General features: G+C 38.0%; 2 protein-coding genes across 19 annotated transcripts in view; one reads left to right on the plus strand and one right to left on the minus strand.

Moving 5' to 3' along the window:
- TIAM2 (TIAM Rac1 associated GEF 2) overlaps positions 1-8,570 on the plus strand; it is a 142,231-nt gene extending 133,661 nt beyond the window's left edge. For all 10 annotated transcript variants that reach the window (XM_041125371.1, XM_030022333.2, XM_030022335.2 and 7 more), the window contains 7 exons: positions 168-286; positions 1,428-1,536; positions 3,274-3,332; positions 4,179-4,284; positions 5,032-5,119; positions 5,689-5,843; positions 6,709-8,570. In XM_041125371.1, the coding sequence (XP_040981305.1) occupies positions 168-286; positions 1,428-1,536; positions 3,274-3,332; positions 4,179-4,284; positions 5,032-5,119; positions 5,689-5,843; positions 6,709-7,352 (1,280 nt within the window). In that variant the 3' untranslated portion in view covers positions 7,353-8,570. The remainder of the gene's footprint in view (positions 1-167; positions 287-1,427; positions 1,537-3,273; positions 3,333-4,178; positions 4,285-5,031; positions 5,120-5,688; positions 5,844-6,708) is intronic.
- The window catches only part of TFB1M (transcription factor B1, mitochondrial), a 28,539-nt gene continuing 20,948 nt past the window's right edge, over positions 7,913-15,503 (minus strand). For all 9 annotated transcript variants that reach the window (XM_030022356.1, XM_030022358.1, XM_030022362.2 and 6 more), the window contains exons 7-8: positions 11,632-11,759; positions 7,913-8,869 (exon numbers count right to left, since the gene is read on the minus strand). In XM_030022356.1, coding sequence (XP_029878216.1) covers positions 8,611-8,869; positions 11,632-11,759 — 387 coding nt within the window. In that variant the 3' untranslated portion in view covers positions 7,913-8,610. The remainder of the gene's footprint in view (positions 8,870-11,631; positions 11,760-15,503) is intronic.

The raw sequence follows: 15,503 nt of genomic DNA on the forward strand, positions 1-15,503 counted from the left end.
TACTATTGCTATGAGAAAGCACTGATATGAAGCTAGAATTCTGTTCACCAAACCTTGGGAACACTGCGTCATTTTGCCTGCCTCAAATGGAATTCAATAAAAAAATGTCATCTTTAGAAGATACAACTGAATTACATAGCTGTCTATGAAATTTTTAAACCTTATAGAAGCGCTGAAGGCAATGGAAAAAGTAGCAAGTCACATCAATGAGATGCAGAAGATATATGAAGATTATGGCACTGTATTTGACCAACTGGTTGCAGACCAAAGTGGAACAGAGAAGGAGGTAAGAGAAAGAACAACATGTTTTATTCACTCCTGAAGCATTATCCTGCTTGCCATTGGGTGTTTTCTCTCTTCCTGAGGTAATTTTGGGAACTTATTTGTGCTGGCATTCCTCCTTTCTCCTTTAATATTTTGACTTCCATTTCACATCTGCCTGTCAAGTTTCTTTTTGTCAGTAGGTTACGGTAAAATTTTCAGACAGCTGCCAGAGCCGCTTTCTGGACTGACAGGAATTGCAAGCAGGAGCAGACATAATTCTCAGTAGGAAAAATCCTCCTCTTCTCAAGTGTTGCAGAGATTATCCATGCCCCAAGGCATTCAGATTTTATGCTTAGAGTTCTTAAGATATTTTTTCACCAGTATAAATGAAAATGGCAATTTGAGGGATTTCACATTAAGGTCTGCTATTCTCATTCTCTACACTTACAACGCTGAGGCATCCATGGGTATTTGTCAGAACAAAACCCACTACTTAAACAGACTGTGTGCACACATCTCCCAGAACTGGGGCAGCAAAGTCTCAACTTAGCTATTTACATCAACCGATTACTAAGCAGATCGAATCCGTAAAGGTGAAGATCAGATATGAGAAATATCTCCTAGTAAAAGCCAAATCACCCCCGTTGGCTACCTGGTTTCCCATCATTTATGGGTGAAGAAAACTTGACAGCCTGGGAGATTCTTCACAGTGTTACGTTGTGTCCCACAGAAGAAAGCAGCCTCAGAGTACAAGACCTCCATTAATTCTGCCAGTGTCATTAATACTAATTATTCTATAGAAATTAAAGATACAGCTAATAAATCAGCCAGTTCACAATTGGCTATATGTAAGTGACAGATCATCAGATCAACTTAATATTCTTCTAAGTTATTAATAGCAAGAACTTCTATCCAGCTTCCATAACTTAGGGGCTATTACTTTTTATAGTTGTTACCTATTTTAAAAAGGAGATTACTCACGCTTCTCCTGCCATAGTGCAGATCCTTCTGCCTTTCTCTCTGTACATAGAGTAAATACAGAAAACATAGATCCTTAAAGTTATTGATGTGTACTCATTAACATTTTACATATGTGGATTGCAGCACTGATGAGTATATTTATATTATTTATTTATATTATCTACTGTTATAATTTAATACAGGTGACAGAGCTCTCAATGGGAGAACTTCTGATGCACTCTACAGTTTCCTGGCTGAATCCTTTCCCATCACTGGGCAAAGCAAGAAAAGACCTTGAACTTACAGTGTTTGGTAAGTGTCTTCCTTAATGACTCTCTGCTCTTTCAAATCTAAAGAATACCACATTAAATCTTCTCACAAGATGAAAGCCACCAACTCCTTTCCCTGTAGCCATGTGATATCTAGGGTAGACTTACATCTGAAAAAACACATAGCTGTATTTCCTAATATGAGGAAAGTTTCCATTTGTTTGTTTGCTCTTGCTGTTTGCTCAGTGAGCCAACCTCAGCTGCTCTCCTGCCTGTATGTAAACTATGGGAATCAGTGATTTTCAAGGGGCAATATTCTCTTTAGAACAATCTGCTAAACCAAGCTTTCAAAGGAGGCTAGTAGGAAAATCATGATTTATTCTACTCTTGTGAATTCAGGCTAAACTCTGCTTTACAGCTACTGCATCAAAATCCCCATCCAGATTATTTTAACCTAAAAAATGGATGTGGAAATGAGAGCATACAAACAAGAGTTTTATTTAATAGTATATATACAATTAATAATTTCATAATTAGCTAAGTAATGAAATCTTCCAGTGAAACATCTTAGGCACTTGTCCATTTCTTTAAAAAATATTTCTTTAAAATGTCATTGGATAAACACCTACAGACCAACTCCAGGTTGTTGAGAGACAAGTTTCTCTTTCTCAGGGCTGTCGTGCACTCCTTCCCTGGGAAGCATGACAGGTTAGGGGAAGGGATGCTTCCAACAGAAGAACAAACAGGAACTACCTGCCAGGTTCCTTGGATGAGCTTCTCTGATCCGCATATGCCAGACGCTTCCCAGCAGGACATGTGTGAATGAAAGGACTCTTGCCTGATGCTTAGCTTAGACTGCTCGTCTGCCACTTGGGAAACTGAATTTTATTCTCACTTAGAACCCTATGCGGGCAGCTTAGAAAATGCACCCAATATGCGGAACTGAAGGAAACTGCCAAGCTCTGGGGTTAATGCTGTACTCAGTATGGCCACATCCTAGTTTCACACAGCGATGAGACTCAACTGCATACCATCGCCCCTTTCTCCTCTTCCCCTGGAAGGAAACATGGATGCGTGAGCTGGGATAGAGCTATACTGCTCTAGAGTCTGATCTGGGATCCAGGACTGCTCTGCAGAGTCATCCCTTAGTTCACCTGCAGCTTCAAGGCCCCCGTGTTTCTGTCCTTCCTTACAGATGAGAGAGAACATGTCTCTGCCTCCCTGGAGGCTGAAAGATTAGATAATGTTAGTGAGCCACTCCAGTTGGATGTTGTGGAAGCAAGAGAATTCCAGCAGATGGAAAAGTAGGAATCGAGATGTTCGACTTTCCAACTAAACAAATGCTGAACTGCAGGAAGAACAGACTTTGCGTCCGTTTTCACAGCACTCTCTTGCTATAGGCCCTTCACTGCACTTGAAAATGTCCACTGATTACAAAAAGAAAATCTGAACCTTTACATCTAACCTATGTCTGCTGTATTTGTTTATGTGAAGACTTAAAGGAGCAGGTTGTTGCTAGTTTCAGAATAAATGTGTAGAATGGCTTAATCCTAAATGTTCAGAACAAAATCTGAGGAAAAAATACTGCCATTGCATGAAAAAGAATAGGATGAAAAACCCAGTTGTCATCTTAATACAGGGCAGGTGCTTTTCAATCAGTTTGCTTATCTCATCCTTCACATTCACATGACTACAATAATCAGCTTCTCCAAGATAATATTTTCATTGAATAGTACACCTTAATTAACAGTCTTCCTTTTTTTTTCTCTTTCTTTTTTAGTTTTTAAGAGGGCTGTAATACTGGTGTATAAGGAGAACTACAAACTGAAAAAGAAAATGGTAAGTCTGGTATCAGTGGACGTGGTGGGTGTTCATGCACAGGATCCTACTGCAGTGTGAGATGGACAATACCGGTGTTGAAGGGGGAGTGACTGTGGTGAAATGCCACCTTCCCTCACTAGGCTGGAATTCTAGCTGTCACAGCTAAAACAAGTGCTCAGTATCTGTGTAGCAATAAATTTTTTTTTTGTTACTTAGTAAGCAGCACCATCTTCTCTGTGTGAGCCCCATGTTAGTTCCATCAGGTGGAATATGAAACATTGCTATGTAAGAATCATTAATTCTTCCAGATGGCATTTACGATGGCCTACCTTAATGTAGTGTGTAGGGTAAAGACCTGTGTTTATAGACCCTTGATCACCGTGGAAGGAAAGGAAAAGGGGCATTATAAACATAACCTCCTCTGTCCCCATTTACAAAACTGGAATGCTGAAGTCAAGTAGCAAGTTGTATATCCTGAGTACCAGTGGTGAAGTACTGCACCATGCTTGCTTATTGTAACAGATGGAGGGGCACTAAAAGTAGCAGCAGCAGCTACATGATTAATGTATTCTGCTAATCAGCAGTCTGCGGGTTCCTTCATGGGAAACTTGTTCCCTAGTAGTACTTATATGCAAAGTATTATTTTTATCCATTAAAAACAAGTGCTTTCAAAAGTTGAAATTCCAAAGGTTGTGTCTATCACCATTTCAATTACGTTTATAAGCACATAGTAGGGTACTGAAGGAAAAAGTCTAATGAATTTAGTTTCTCTTCAGAGGCAGGTCTTTTAAGAGTAACACAAAAAACCCCAACGTTTTTTACTTTTACTTCTTAGAAATATCCTTCTTGTTTTTCTTTCTGCAGCCTGCTAATGTTCGTGCTGCACATAATTATGGTGACTTGGATCCGTTTAAATTTCGTTGGCTGATTCCTTTATCTGCTCTTCAAGTTCGACTGGGGAACACAGCAGGTAATTCCCTTGCACTGAATACTTTAGGATTGAATGCTTTTCTGGGATTTTGTAATACTGCTTCTTCGACATGTCTTTGTGGAGCCTATGGAAACAGGCAGGTGTGGAGAAAATAGTATCTACTGTTGTCTCTACACTCAGGGGTACAGGCTTGAGATATTAACAGACTTTATTTGGTATGTTGGCTTATTCCATGAGTGTGAAGGAATGACAGAATGGAAATCCCCAATGAAAAGATACCATGAACAGGAAGGTGATTTACCATGGTTGACGTCCGGGTGACGCCCTTATGCTGTGTGTGTGCTGACCCTTGTATTTTTCCAAATGTGGGAAAGTTGACTGTGTAATTTGTGGTAGTAGAGGGCTGTGTTTTTATTTTCCCTTTGAGTTGATCTTTATGATCCTATCCAGTTCTGTATCTTCTGTAAAGCGTCACTAGGTGTCCAGAGCAAATAAATGCTTTGTGCACCTGGGAGAACGCCTTTTAAGGCTGGAAGGCAGTGAGAAGCAATAAGAATGGGGGAAAGGAACTCTCCAAGAGAGAAGTTAGCAAAGGCAGCACTAGGCTGCTGCAACAGGATTGTTAGGGGACTTTCCTTTGAGTTCTGTCTTGCGTGAGATCTTCTGTGGACCCACCCATGGCTATGTTAACACTGCCTTCAGGAGCGGAGGAGCTCTTCACTGGTCTTTCTAATGCCAAAGGTTTTGTGAAGTGTATACAAAAATGAAGTTTCCTTCCATGCACAGGAACAGAGAACAGCTGTATCTGGGAACTGATTCACACAAAGTCAGAACTAGAAGGCAGGCCAGAAACAATTTTTCAGTTGTGCAGCAGGTAAGCTTTACATGGAGGTTGTATTTGACAAATCACATTAATGGAATGAAAACAATAAAAGATTTTCCCCTGCGTGACCTTTGCGTCAGCACTTCTAATGCGGTCTCACTCTTTGAATCCAGGCACTATGCCAGTGTTTAACTCCATAAAGTATAACAATTTGAAACTGGAGTGAATTTGGCACAGTGATCCAACATCAGAAATCTGCATAGACATATGATCATAAGTTCCTGTACAATATGGCTAAAGTAACTGATTTTATCAGAGTCTCAGTTGGTTAGCAGAAATTACTTTGTGATAAAGACCACTTAAGGGGTGATCCCTTGGTCCAGAAATTACCTTTCAGGCTGTTTTTTTAAGGGGAGGTAACCAAGATCTCAAAACACAGAGCGTGTGAAATGCCTAACAAGACATAAAGATGTTAGCTGCAAAACCACTACTAAAGCAAGCTACTGAAAAAACCCCACTGCGTTAAAGCACATCAGCAGAAAGGAGGCGGGCAGATTTTATCCCAATAGTGTCTTACTTCAGCAGGGAAAATTCGGTTATCTGTTTTCTTAAACTTGCAGTGACTGTGAGAACAAGACTAACATCGTGAAAGTGATCCGTTCCATTTTGCGGGAGAATTTCAGACGTCACATAAAATGTGAGCTACCGCTGGAGAAAACGTGTAAAGATCGCTTTGTCCCCCTCAAGAACCGTGTACCTGCAACAGCCAAATTGGGTAAGAAACACGTTCTCAAAGTGAAAAATGCAGTCTGGACTCCAGCACTGGCAGAAGGTTTGCAATTACCATGACTGTAACGTGTCATGTGCCAGACCCACAAATTCCATTTTTTTCAGGAAGGTAGTAGAGTTTCTCCACAACTAAATACATGACAGGGGCTAGAGGAGATAAGCAAGCTTGCCATCCCCTCCCCGCCGGTGATGTGTCATTAGCTCTCTTAAGGGAAGACTTAATAAGGCCCAAATTAATTTTGCTGGAAAGAAGCAGACTCCCTTTGGCATGCAGCGTTTGTACTCTTTCCTCTGGGTTCCCTTTAGTAACTCAGCCCTAATAACATTTAAAGCTAAAACAGCTGCCAAAAGGCAGGGGTCTTGCTTCTTTCAGTGCACTAAATCTGCATCCCAGCAGATACCCTAATTAAGTACAGGCTTCAGACATTTTAGTTAAATGAGTAGCTACTAGTTTTTCAAATTCTCTATCTGATCAGTTGTCTGTAAAATCCCCTTAACATCACAGGAACTGGGACAGTTCAACTCCCCCCTACAACCTGGACCTCCAGTGTTTGAGGTGCCTGAATCAGCCTTGCTTTCCCGGGGATGTGTGTAAATCATTACTACAATTTTTGGAGGATTTTGTATATATTACACAGGAAGGCAAGCATATAGCCCTGAGGTTGGTGGAATGAAAACTCTTGACATGGGATTGCACTGTTGGTATCAGACTGCTGATACATCTGACCTGGGATGACTATCAAATAAGACTATGTACACTGTAATTATAAATAAGTGGGCTATTGAGACAGACAGTATAACCAGCTGATGTTTTGCTGAAAAAATAAAACCACCTTTTTTCCTCTGCACAGCTTCCACGAGGTCCTTGAAGGTACTGAAGAATTCATCCAGTAGCGAGTGGAATGGTGACCCAGGGAAAGGCACCTTCCAGGACTCTGATGAATGCAGTCTGAGCAGCAGTACTCAGAGCAGCAGCTGCCACACCACTGACAGCATACAGGAGCCCAAAAATTCATCTCCCGATAAACATGTACAGAGCTGTGTATCCGACTTTTCTAATGTTCTTGTCAAAGAATCTGATATTCTCAGTGATGATGATGATGACGATGACTATCGGAGCCTAAAGAAGGGCAGCCCTACGAAAGACATTGAAATACAGTTCCAACGGCTGAAGATTTCAGAGGAACCGAGTACTGACTCTGAACGAGATCAGGCTGCTGAAAATGAGGAAGGAGATGGCTTCGAGACAGGAGAGCATCCAAAGCTGGTGCGTGGCCATTTCTGCCCAGTGAAGAGAAAAGTAAACAGTACAAAGCGTAACAGAGGAACTTTAATGGCAATGCAAGAACGTCACCAGTCCCTTGACAGTCACTCTGATGCTGCAAACCTGGATCTGAACTCTATTTTAGAGAGAGAATTTAGCGTCCAGAGTTTGACATCTGTAGTTAATGAGGACTGCTTTTATGAAGCTGTGGAAAGGCATGGGAAATCCTAGCTTTGTAAGCACTATATTTAAAATATTCATTTGAAGTCCACATAAAATTCAACAAACTTATTTTGCTTTAAAACTAGTACATTCATGGAGGCTGCAGGAAAACTACTATCCAATTTTGTGCACTAATACATTTTTTTCCACAAAAACAGCTGTAAAGGATTGTTAAGTTATTTTAATTTATTGTGGATCAAAAATAGATTAAGTTGGCCAAGGTCTGTAAATTAGTTCAATCCCATTCAAGCAGTTATTAAGATGATGTAGTGTTCTTGGGGAGGGGAAGGGAAGGATGGCCTCATTAGTATTTTAAGTGACATGGAAAAGGTGCTAGTGAGTGGCAGAGGGGATTACAATGGAAAGTAGCATTGCAAAATTAATTTTTCAATACCTTGGGCATTTTATTTCTTTGGTTTTCATTTTTGCTTTATTTAAAGCAGAATTAAGTTATTTTAATGTGTTTCAGTGCACAACAGTGCAGAAATTTCATTTTTGTAAGTTTCAAGATGCTGTTTATACTTTATACATATGTGTAAATATACAAAAACAAAGCTTGGCCTGTAATCTTTTATTTGACTGTATTTTTTATTTTCTCTACCAGCCTGTACAGTAAAGGACAAATAAGTATTGTACTTAACCATGTTTCTACTTTTTATCATGCTGCTTTTCTCTAGTTGGAGCTTTAAATCCCAAACTCTTTGCTTTTGCATAAATGAAAAGAGTATTAGCAGACCTTCAGGCAATCTGTGCACTTTATCCTCCTTTAAGCCAGCCACTTGAGTATATTTATACAAGAGTTTTGGCTTTTGTTTTTTAAATTACTCTGCACAGTAGGATGTTCCAGGATAAAAAGAGCACAAAAACCCACACACCACCTTACATGCTGAAGTATGCAAAGTATTTTTTCTTATGTTTCAATAATTCACTTTTTTCATACAAAACTCTTATTTCAGAACTATCCCAACTTAATTACATGTCTCACAACATATCTTGTTTTTGGTATATGTTCTAGTCATTCCCCTGAATTAAAAAGAACCTGTAGGCACCTTGTAACTTTGACTGTCTTTTCACTTTTGTCTGCAGCTGAATGGAATGAATAAATAAAATGGGAAAGCCCTCTCTCTCCACCACTTTCTCAAAAGTAGTTCTTCCATACCTGCACAGATGCAGGAATATATAAGCCTCCTTTTACTGAATCAACACCTCTAGATCAAGGAGTTAAAACTAATTTAAAAAAAAAAAAAAAAAAATCAGTCTGCTGCAATTACAGCTGATTTTCCTCTTCAGTCTGTTCGAGCTGACTGGTACTTTTAAGTAAAGGCCTCATCTTCTTTTGCCTTAGTTCTTCTCTGTAATTGTACACAAAAAGGCTTGGGTCTTCATCGCACATTTTCCTGTATGTATTGCACAGATTTCTGAACTGTGACATGGAGAGCTGAAAAGGACGCAGAGTTGGATCGACATTTGCTGTCATCATCAGCTCTTCTGTTCTTTTTAAACGTCCACTTTCAGGGAACAAGGTCCTAAAAGGTGTGGGGAGAAGACAAACAAATTCAAACAATTCAGACAATTCAGTTTCCCTTAAGAGTAACAGGATCCTCTTGGGAATTTACTTAATAGTAAACCTGTATTAAGTATGTCATTATTTTAGCTCTGGCATTCTTACTATAGCACATTATCTAAGCAAATGGAAACATATAAGGGCCCTTTTTCTGCAAATGCAAATTATGACAACATAGGAAAGCATATACATACATTGTACATTAAACACATGCATATATGTTTGCTAACATTAAAGAGAGAGCTTTGGGTATGGATACAGTCACATAGCCTTCTTAGAATTAGCCTCATATTTAGAGAGCAGCAACAGATTAAACTGTGCAAAGCAGATCAGATCCAAACCATATGACTGACTTTCAGGCTGTTTCATTCCAATGGGAAAGGTATTATCACTTGTCATTAATACTGTAATTCCAATGCCAGAAAAAAAACAAGAAGGAGGAAAGGAGTATTTAATTATCATTTGCTTTTTAGTATTTAGAACTTGGAGAATGTGCTAGGAGCCCTAGATTTTGTTTTCAGCTCTGTCACTGTTCATAGTCAGTCATATCAGTTCATTTACTCTGTAGCCAGATGCATTAGCACCTCTCTCTCACAAGTTCCCCAAATTTTAGTGAATAGTATTAGTTCAAATGATTTCTAATGTCTCACAAAAATGCATACAAAGTGCAAACTATTGAAAGGACTAGCTCGTATTAGCAGTAGTTCTCAATCTACAATGAAAATTTGCACATGGTTGATGTGCACGTCTCAATTTTCAAATGATCTGCCTCTGTCGTACATACGTAAGACCTAAAAATACTGTGCATCTAATACAGTAACACCCCAGCTGTGTTTTGCAGGTTGGCTGGATAAGCTAGTCAGAAGGCTTTGTGTAAGTGACAGTTCATTCTTAGTGGGCAGATGGAATACAAAGTTAAGAAAGTGTTTAAAATTACAAGAAAAGCTGGAACTTCTGGGAACAACCTGGGTTAAAGTATGTGCTACTCCAGGCCTTGGTCAAAAATGTCGCCATTAGTTCAGCACCTAGGTCAGCAAGGTTAAAAGGGATCCATCCTTATTTTTATACCCCTCCTTAAGTTTTTCTCTCCTTTGATTGGGTAGTTGAGACACATACCTGGAGCCAAAAATGTTTAATCGCCTTTTATATACAGACTATGAACCATCCTATAAATGTCCATGAATAGCAACTTAAACTACAATATTTTTCTTCAGGAACTTACTAGCTTAATCTTATATGCCATGTGTCTCAGATCCCAGAATTTACACACAAATGTAAACTGATTCTATTACCTTGTTTTTATACAGTATATGCGAGACAGATACCTTATAATGAACTTAATAGCCTTATTATACATCAAAATTTGCTATTTTTTCAGGTAAAAATATTTTTTTCAGGTAAAGAATAAGAGGACTGTGTTTCTTAGCTGCACACTATGGCTAAAGTATGATAAGCTGCTAGGGGATATGTGATGTCCAAAAGTTCAGATTTCCCCCTCATTGCCTCAAAAGAATGTAGAGCAGTTATTAGCAATTTGAGATTACACAACAGTTGTGGTTTTTTGGGTTTGTTTTTTTTTTGTTTTTGTTTTTGTTTTTTTTTTTTTTAACTTTGGAAAAAATATTCTACATAATGTAGATATGTTGATTGCACATGCCTTCTACTTACACTGTCAACAGAAACAGTTCTTTCAGAAAAAAACCTCCCAACAAAACACCACCCTATAAATCAAATACAAATCAATCTAGAGTTTGGATACCTCATTTTCTAACCACCTCCAAATGCATACTCAAACCTTAACACAGGCAAATCGGTACTCATTTTAGATCCAGTGTCTGCGTCCCTGACATGAATAGCATTCACTGCCTCAAGAAAAAAAAAAAAAAAAAAAAAACCCCAATCTGGAGGCAAAATTCTATGTTCACCTTTAAAAGTGACATGTAAGGCTTGTAGTTCCATAAAAAGCATCCACGCTAATTCTAGACTGCATCAGGGCCAAAATCATGCCCAGCAACATTCAGCTAGCCCAAGCTGCAGCAGCATGCCTCTAGTCCTAACAGCAGCTCTGTCGCATGTTCTACAATGCCGAATGCTGGGTTTTTCCCATACCAAGTCAGACATGTGGCTATGCTGGAGTTTTAACAGGATCCTTGGTGAACAGGCTGCAGGTTTCTTGCATCAGTTAGAGAACCTAGTAAATTCCCTCAGTAAGACATGGGGATTTTTAAAGAGTCAGTAAGAACTCCATAAAAGGGCAAGTACAAAACCAACAATTTGACCTTGACATTATCCCCAAATAAGTAAAATTTCGCACAGATGATGTTCTCCCTCCTCACACTGCCATCTTTGGTTCTGAATTTTGATACTTTCATTTTTTAACTCAACTAACAAATTCTGTAGTTTTTGTAGTTGGGTTTTTTCTTTGGTTTCTGAGACAGACAGTCAATTGGAAAGATCACCAATTTATCCTAGTAATTTTAACAACTTCAACTGCTCTAACAAAAATGCACAGTAATTATTATATAATTACAGCAGAAAAAGATTCATCTCATACTTTTCTCTCCAGAAACCACTCTGAAATGGAAAGATCTGATGAACTATGATGGCAAATTTAAAATGGGACGAATAAAATCAAATGCATAGCTACAAGTGTTTCTCAACTGATTTCGTAGCTGACACATTTACAAAACCATTATCTGAGAATTTTTCATTAAAGATCCTTACCCAATTCCACGGAAGCAGTATTTTCTTCTAAATTGAAAAACGCTTTTAACCACTTTTTCTACTAGCTCAAACGGCTGCTGTATCTTTGGTTGCACCAATGGCGTGAAATGTACCACAGCCACATCCACCTACATGGAAAAGAAAGATAAATTTGAGTAGGTATATTCCTGAGATGATACATTATTTCTCAGTTAACTGGCTAGACGTGAGGAAACAGGCAGAACACAGGAAGACATTATTGCAACAGGTAACATAGCTGTGCAGTGACTAATGTCATAGTAGCTGAATATAAAGATTTGGCTTAACTTTCAAGGCCCTACAGAATTTTAGTCTTAGTCATCTACATATTTCCAATTAGTTCACATGGCATTAGTACTTAGTACTTTTTTCCCCATGGCACCTCCTCCATCTAGAACAACTTCCACATAATCTGTAAAGTAATTAGCACTTTCTTTAGATCCTTCCACAAGACAATTCTGACATGATACACAAATTAGACAATATTCAATATACAGGCTGAAGGGCAGCTGGAGAAAATTGGTATTATAATTAGAAATCAAACCCATTCCCTATATATTTTCTGTTGCTCTAGGGCTTTTCTAAAATGTAAGCCAAGGAATTACTTTTCAACATACTAAGATTTTAAAATTCTAGTCTTTTTAAAGGAATGGTGGGTAGAAATAGGTTTGCATTCAGTTCAAGTGACCATACAACTTTGTATTTACACTGTGTATCACAGTTCATCCAAAATTATATCTGAATGATTCTACAAAGATTTTTTTCAAGCTTGTTTTATTCTTTTATAGTTCTACAATCAGCTTGGTTCACAGAACAGTCACTTTGCCTGTGTCTGAAAACAGAATGAAATAATATCCTCCCTTCAGTGTACACATACATATATATATAAAACCCACAAAATATGTCACATAATTACAGAGACACTGTATTATACAGAAATGCCCTGAATTCAGAATTCTGTATTAAAAAATACAGCCTGGGCTAAAAATCCAGTTCTGTACAACATTGAACAAAGCAGTTCATCTTCTAAACTAGGTATTAACAACAATAAAAATGAAAAATTTCTGTGGAGGAGCACACTGAAAATTTGTACACCTACTGGTACTGAATGACTACAAAATTTTTAAGTGCCAGACTGTTAAAAATATTCGGTCTATTATTAAAAAAGTATGCTAATGCGATGGACAATCACCTATCTTTTTAAAAGGTCATAGAACAGATTCTGTCTGATGTTAAATTGAAGACATGCTAGTTATGACTGAAATAAAAGATACACTCAGGCCAAAGAACAGCTTCTGTTCCAAGCACACTCTCAGTGTACCAATTGTTTGAGAAAACCCATAGCAAGAGAGTACTTCAAAAAAAGAGGGTTTTTCCTACTGTTTTAACTAAACCTGCTCTAAGTTTGTGGGTTTTTTTAAAATCAATTAAATTGGAGTAACCTCTGATGTGGACATATTCTTCTGGCACAAAGGTGCCATCCACCCATGTTGTACTTTCAGTGGGAACAGCTCAGCTGTCAAGTACATCTATCCAATACAACTGCTTCAACAGCAGATGTTCTATATTTGCTTAAAACAGAAATTATGAAATTCAAACAACATAAGTTTTTCACATAGACAGAACATACGAAGCTGAACAAAAATACTGGCTAGAGACGATTAATGGTGCTGATGAAAAAAAAAAACAAAACACAGCAAGTTTCCAGTATTAGCACTGCTGATCTCAAGTATGTTACACACAGTGTTTTTTGTCTACTTTTCCACCTTTTCTGAAAGCTAGAGTTAAGAATAAGGCAGAAAAAAATTATTTAAATTACTTAAATGTAAAGACACAAGAACTTATTTAAAAATGGGGTAACAAAGAAAACTTGACATATGGAATCTGCAGTGAAACACACATAAATGTGTTTTCCAAAGGAGTTTCTGAATTTCTCAAGTGTTGATAGCTTCTACCTTTGCCACAGGTTGCTGCTACCTGTCAGGAAGACCACAGGACCGCAGTGAAAACTTGTGTTCACACTGACTGTCAGAAAAGTTTATCTTTTTGAACAGGGCAAATAATACAGACTTCACATGACCAACCAGCTCCTCATACAGAAATACTAAGGGCTTATTTACATATGTATATGTTTATAAAAAATTTTGTCAAGAAATAAAACAAGATATTTCCCCCACAAAATTAGGGGTAAGAAAACCACCAGAGACCATTTTGGATCTCCTAGTTGCCTCAATTTTGCAAAGCTGCTTGTAAGTGAGATATGATGGCTCTTTGTGAGTTGGAGCTGAATCTTTAACAAAAATTTCTGAAGGAAAAGAGAAAAAGAATACAATCTAGATGCAGTGTACAGTTTAAGAGAAAAACAGCTCAATTTGCAATCTCAAGGCCAGTGGGCAGTAATTTCTGCTTCTGAAACAAAACACAGCACTTCTCAGCATTTGTTCCTTTATAGACACTGTTTTCCTTGGACCCCAGGAAAGCTGCCTGGTTACTATAGCAACAGATGCAGCAGAACGCTTTTCACTTGTAATTGGCCACTCCTTTAATATTATACATGCTATTTTTCCTTAACCTTTTTAATACACATAAAATAGAGAGTAGAATTATGAAAGCCAATAGAATACACAAGAACACTTAAAATACACAAGTTAATTTGCTGATAATTTTATTAGTAACACTTTTTTTTCACCCCATCAAGTATGTTAGAAATATTTACAAAATAATACTCAATTCTTACAAAATAATGAATATGAAAATTATTCAATTGATATATCCTGAACCGTCAATAGTACAGCAATTATTCACCCCTTACTGCTTTAGTGTATCTGTACAATGAAGGTTTATGTTCTGGTAGGGTAGGAGGAACACATGACAGTACAATTTAATTCAGAGAAGTCTGCTGCCTTGCTGATGAAATCAACACTAAATCAGAATAAGCTTCAATGAGACAATTTTATTAATTGTTGACAATAAAGGTCTCATGACAGGCGATACATGTATCTTGCAACAGGGCTGTATTAAAAGCAAACCCACATACCCTTTTCCAAGCTGTAATTTACTCACAGGGAACGGAAACCTAAGCAGAACATATTACAGCTTCATTAAAACAGACTGCTTGAGATCCTACTAAGATAGTTCTAAGCCAGCACTTTCACCAACCAAGTGTTCAGTACCAACATTTTATCTATTACAGACAAATGTTAGTGTATCATCTCATACCAATCTTGTTCCGATGCAAGGGTTTCATTTTGGTTCACTTCCAGCAGAAAATAACTGTGCCACTGCACTAATAGCAATAATCTAATTCCTGTGTAAGAACAGCTTTGTAATAACTTAACTCTGTTCACACTAGGCTCACAAACGGGATCACAGGAAACCAAAAGTCAGGTACAGAACCTATGGGTATCTCACTGCTGCAATCAGCAAGACTTTGCTCCTAACTTCTTGACTTCACACACCAACTTAAGGCCACTTCTCTGATGTGCTGCAGTTACCATATATATAAGCCTTATTAGTAACTTTATTCCTTCGCTCTTTTTATACAGACTCATACAAAGGTAACAAGTTATGGGATGACCTACAGAAGGCTAAGGCTATCAAGAAGAGATAAGCAAAACCTGTAGTTGAATAGAAATGTCCTGCTGTTCCAATTACAAATTAAAATAAATTGCATAGTTCTTTGCTAGGAAATTTAAACTCTTAATAAGATTATCTGTGATGGAAAAAAACCCAACAACCGACAAACAACAAAACCCTCTGGCCCTGGCTCTCAGTTAAACTTAAATGAATTCTACCCTCACCCCTCATCCCCCTCCCCAAATCCATAAGACTACAGAGTTTCTGGATTCTCAAGA

The sequence above is a fragment of the Aquila chrysaetos genome, chromosome 8 (genome assembly GCF_900496995.4).
Source record: "Aquila chrysaetos chrysaetos chromosome 8, bAquChr1.4, whole genome shotgun sequence".
Classification (NCBI taxonomy): domain Eukaryota; kingdom Metazoa; phylum Chordata; class Aves; order Accipitriformes; family Accipitridae; genus Aquila; species Aquila chrysaetos.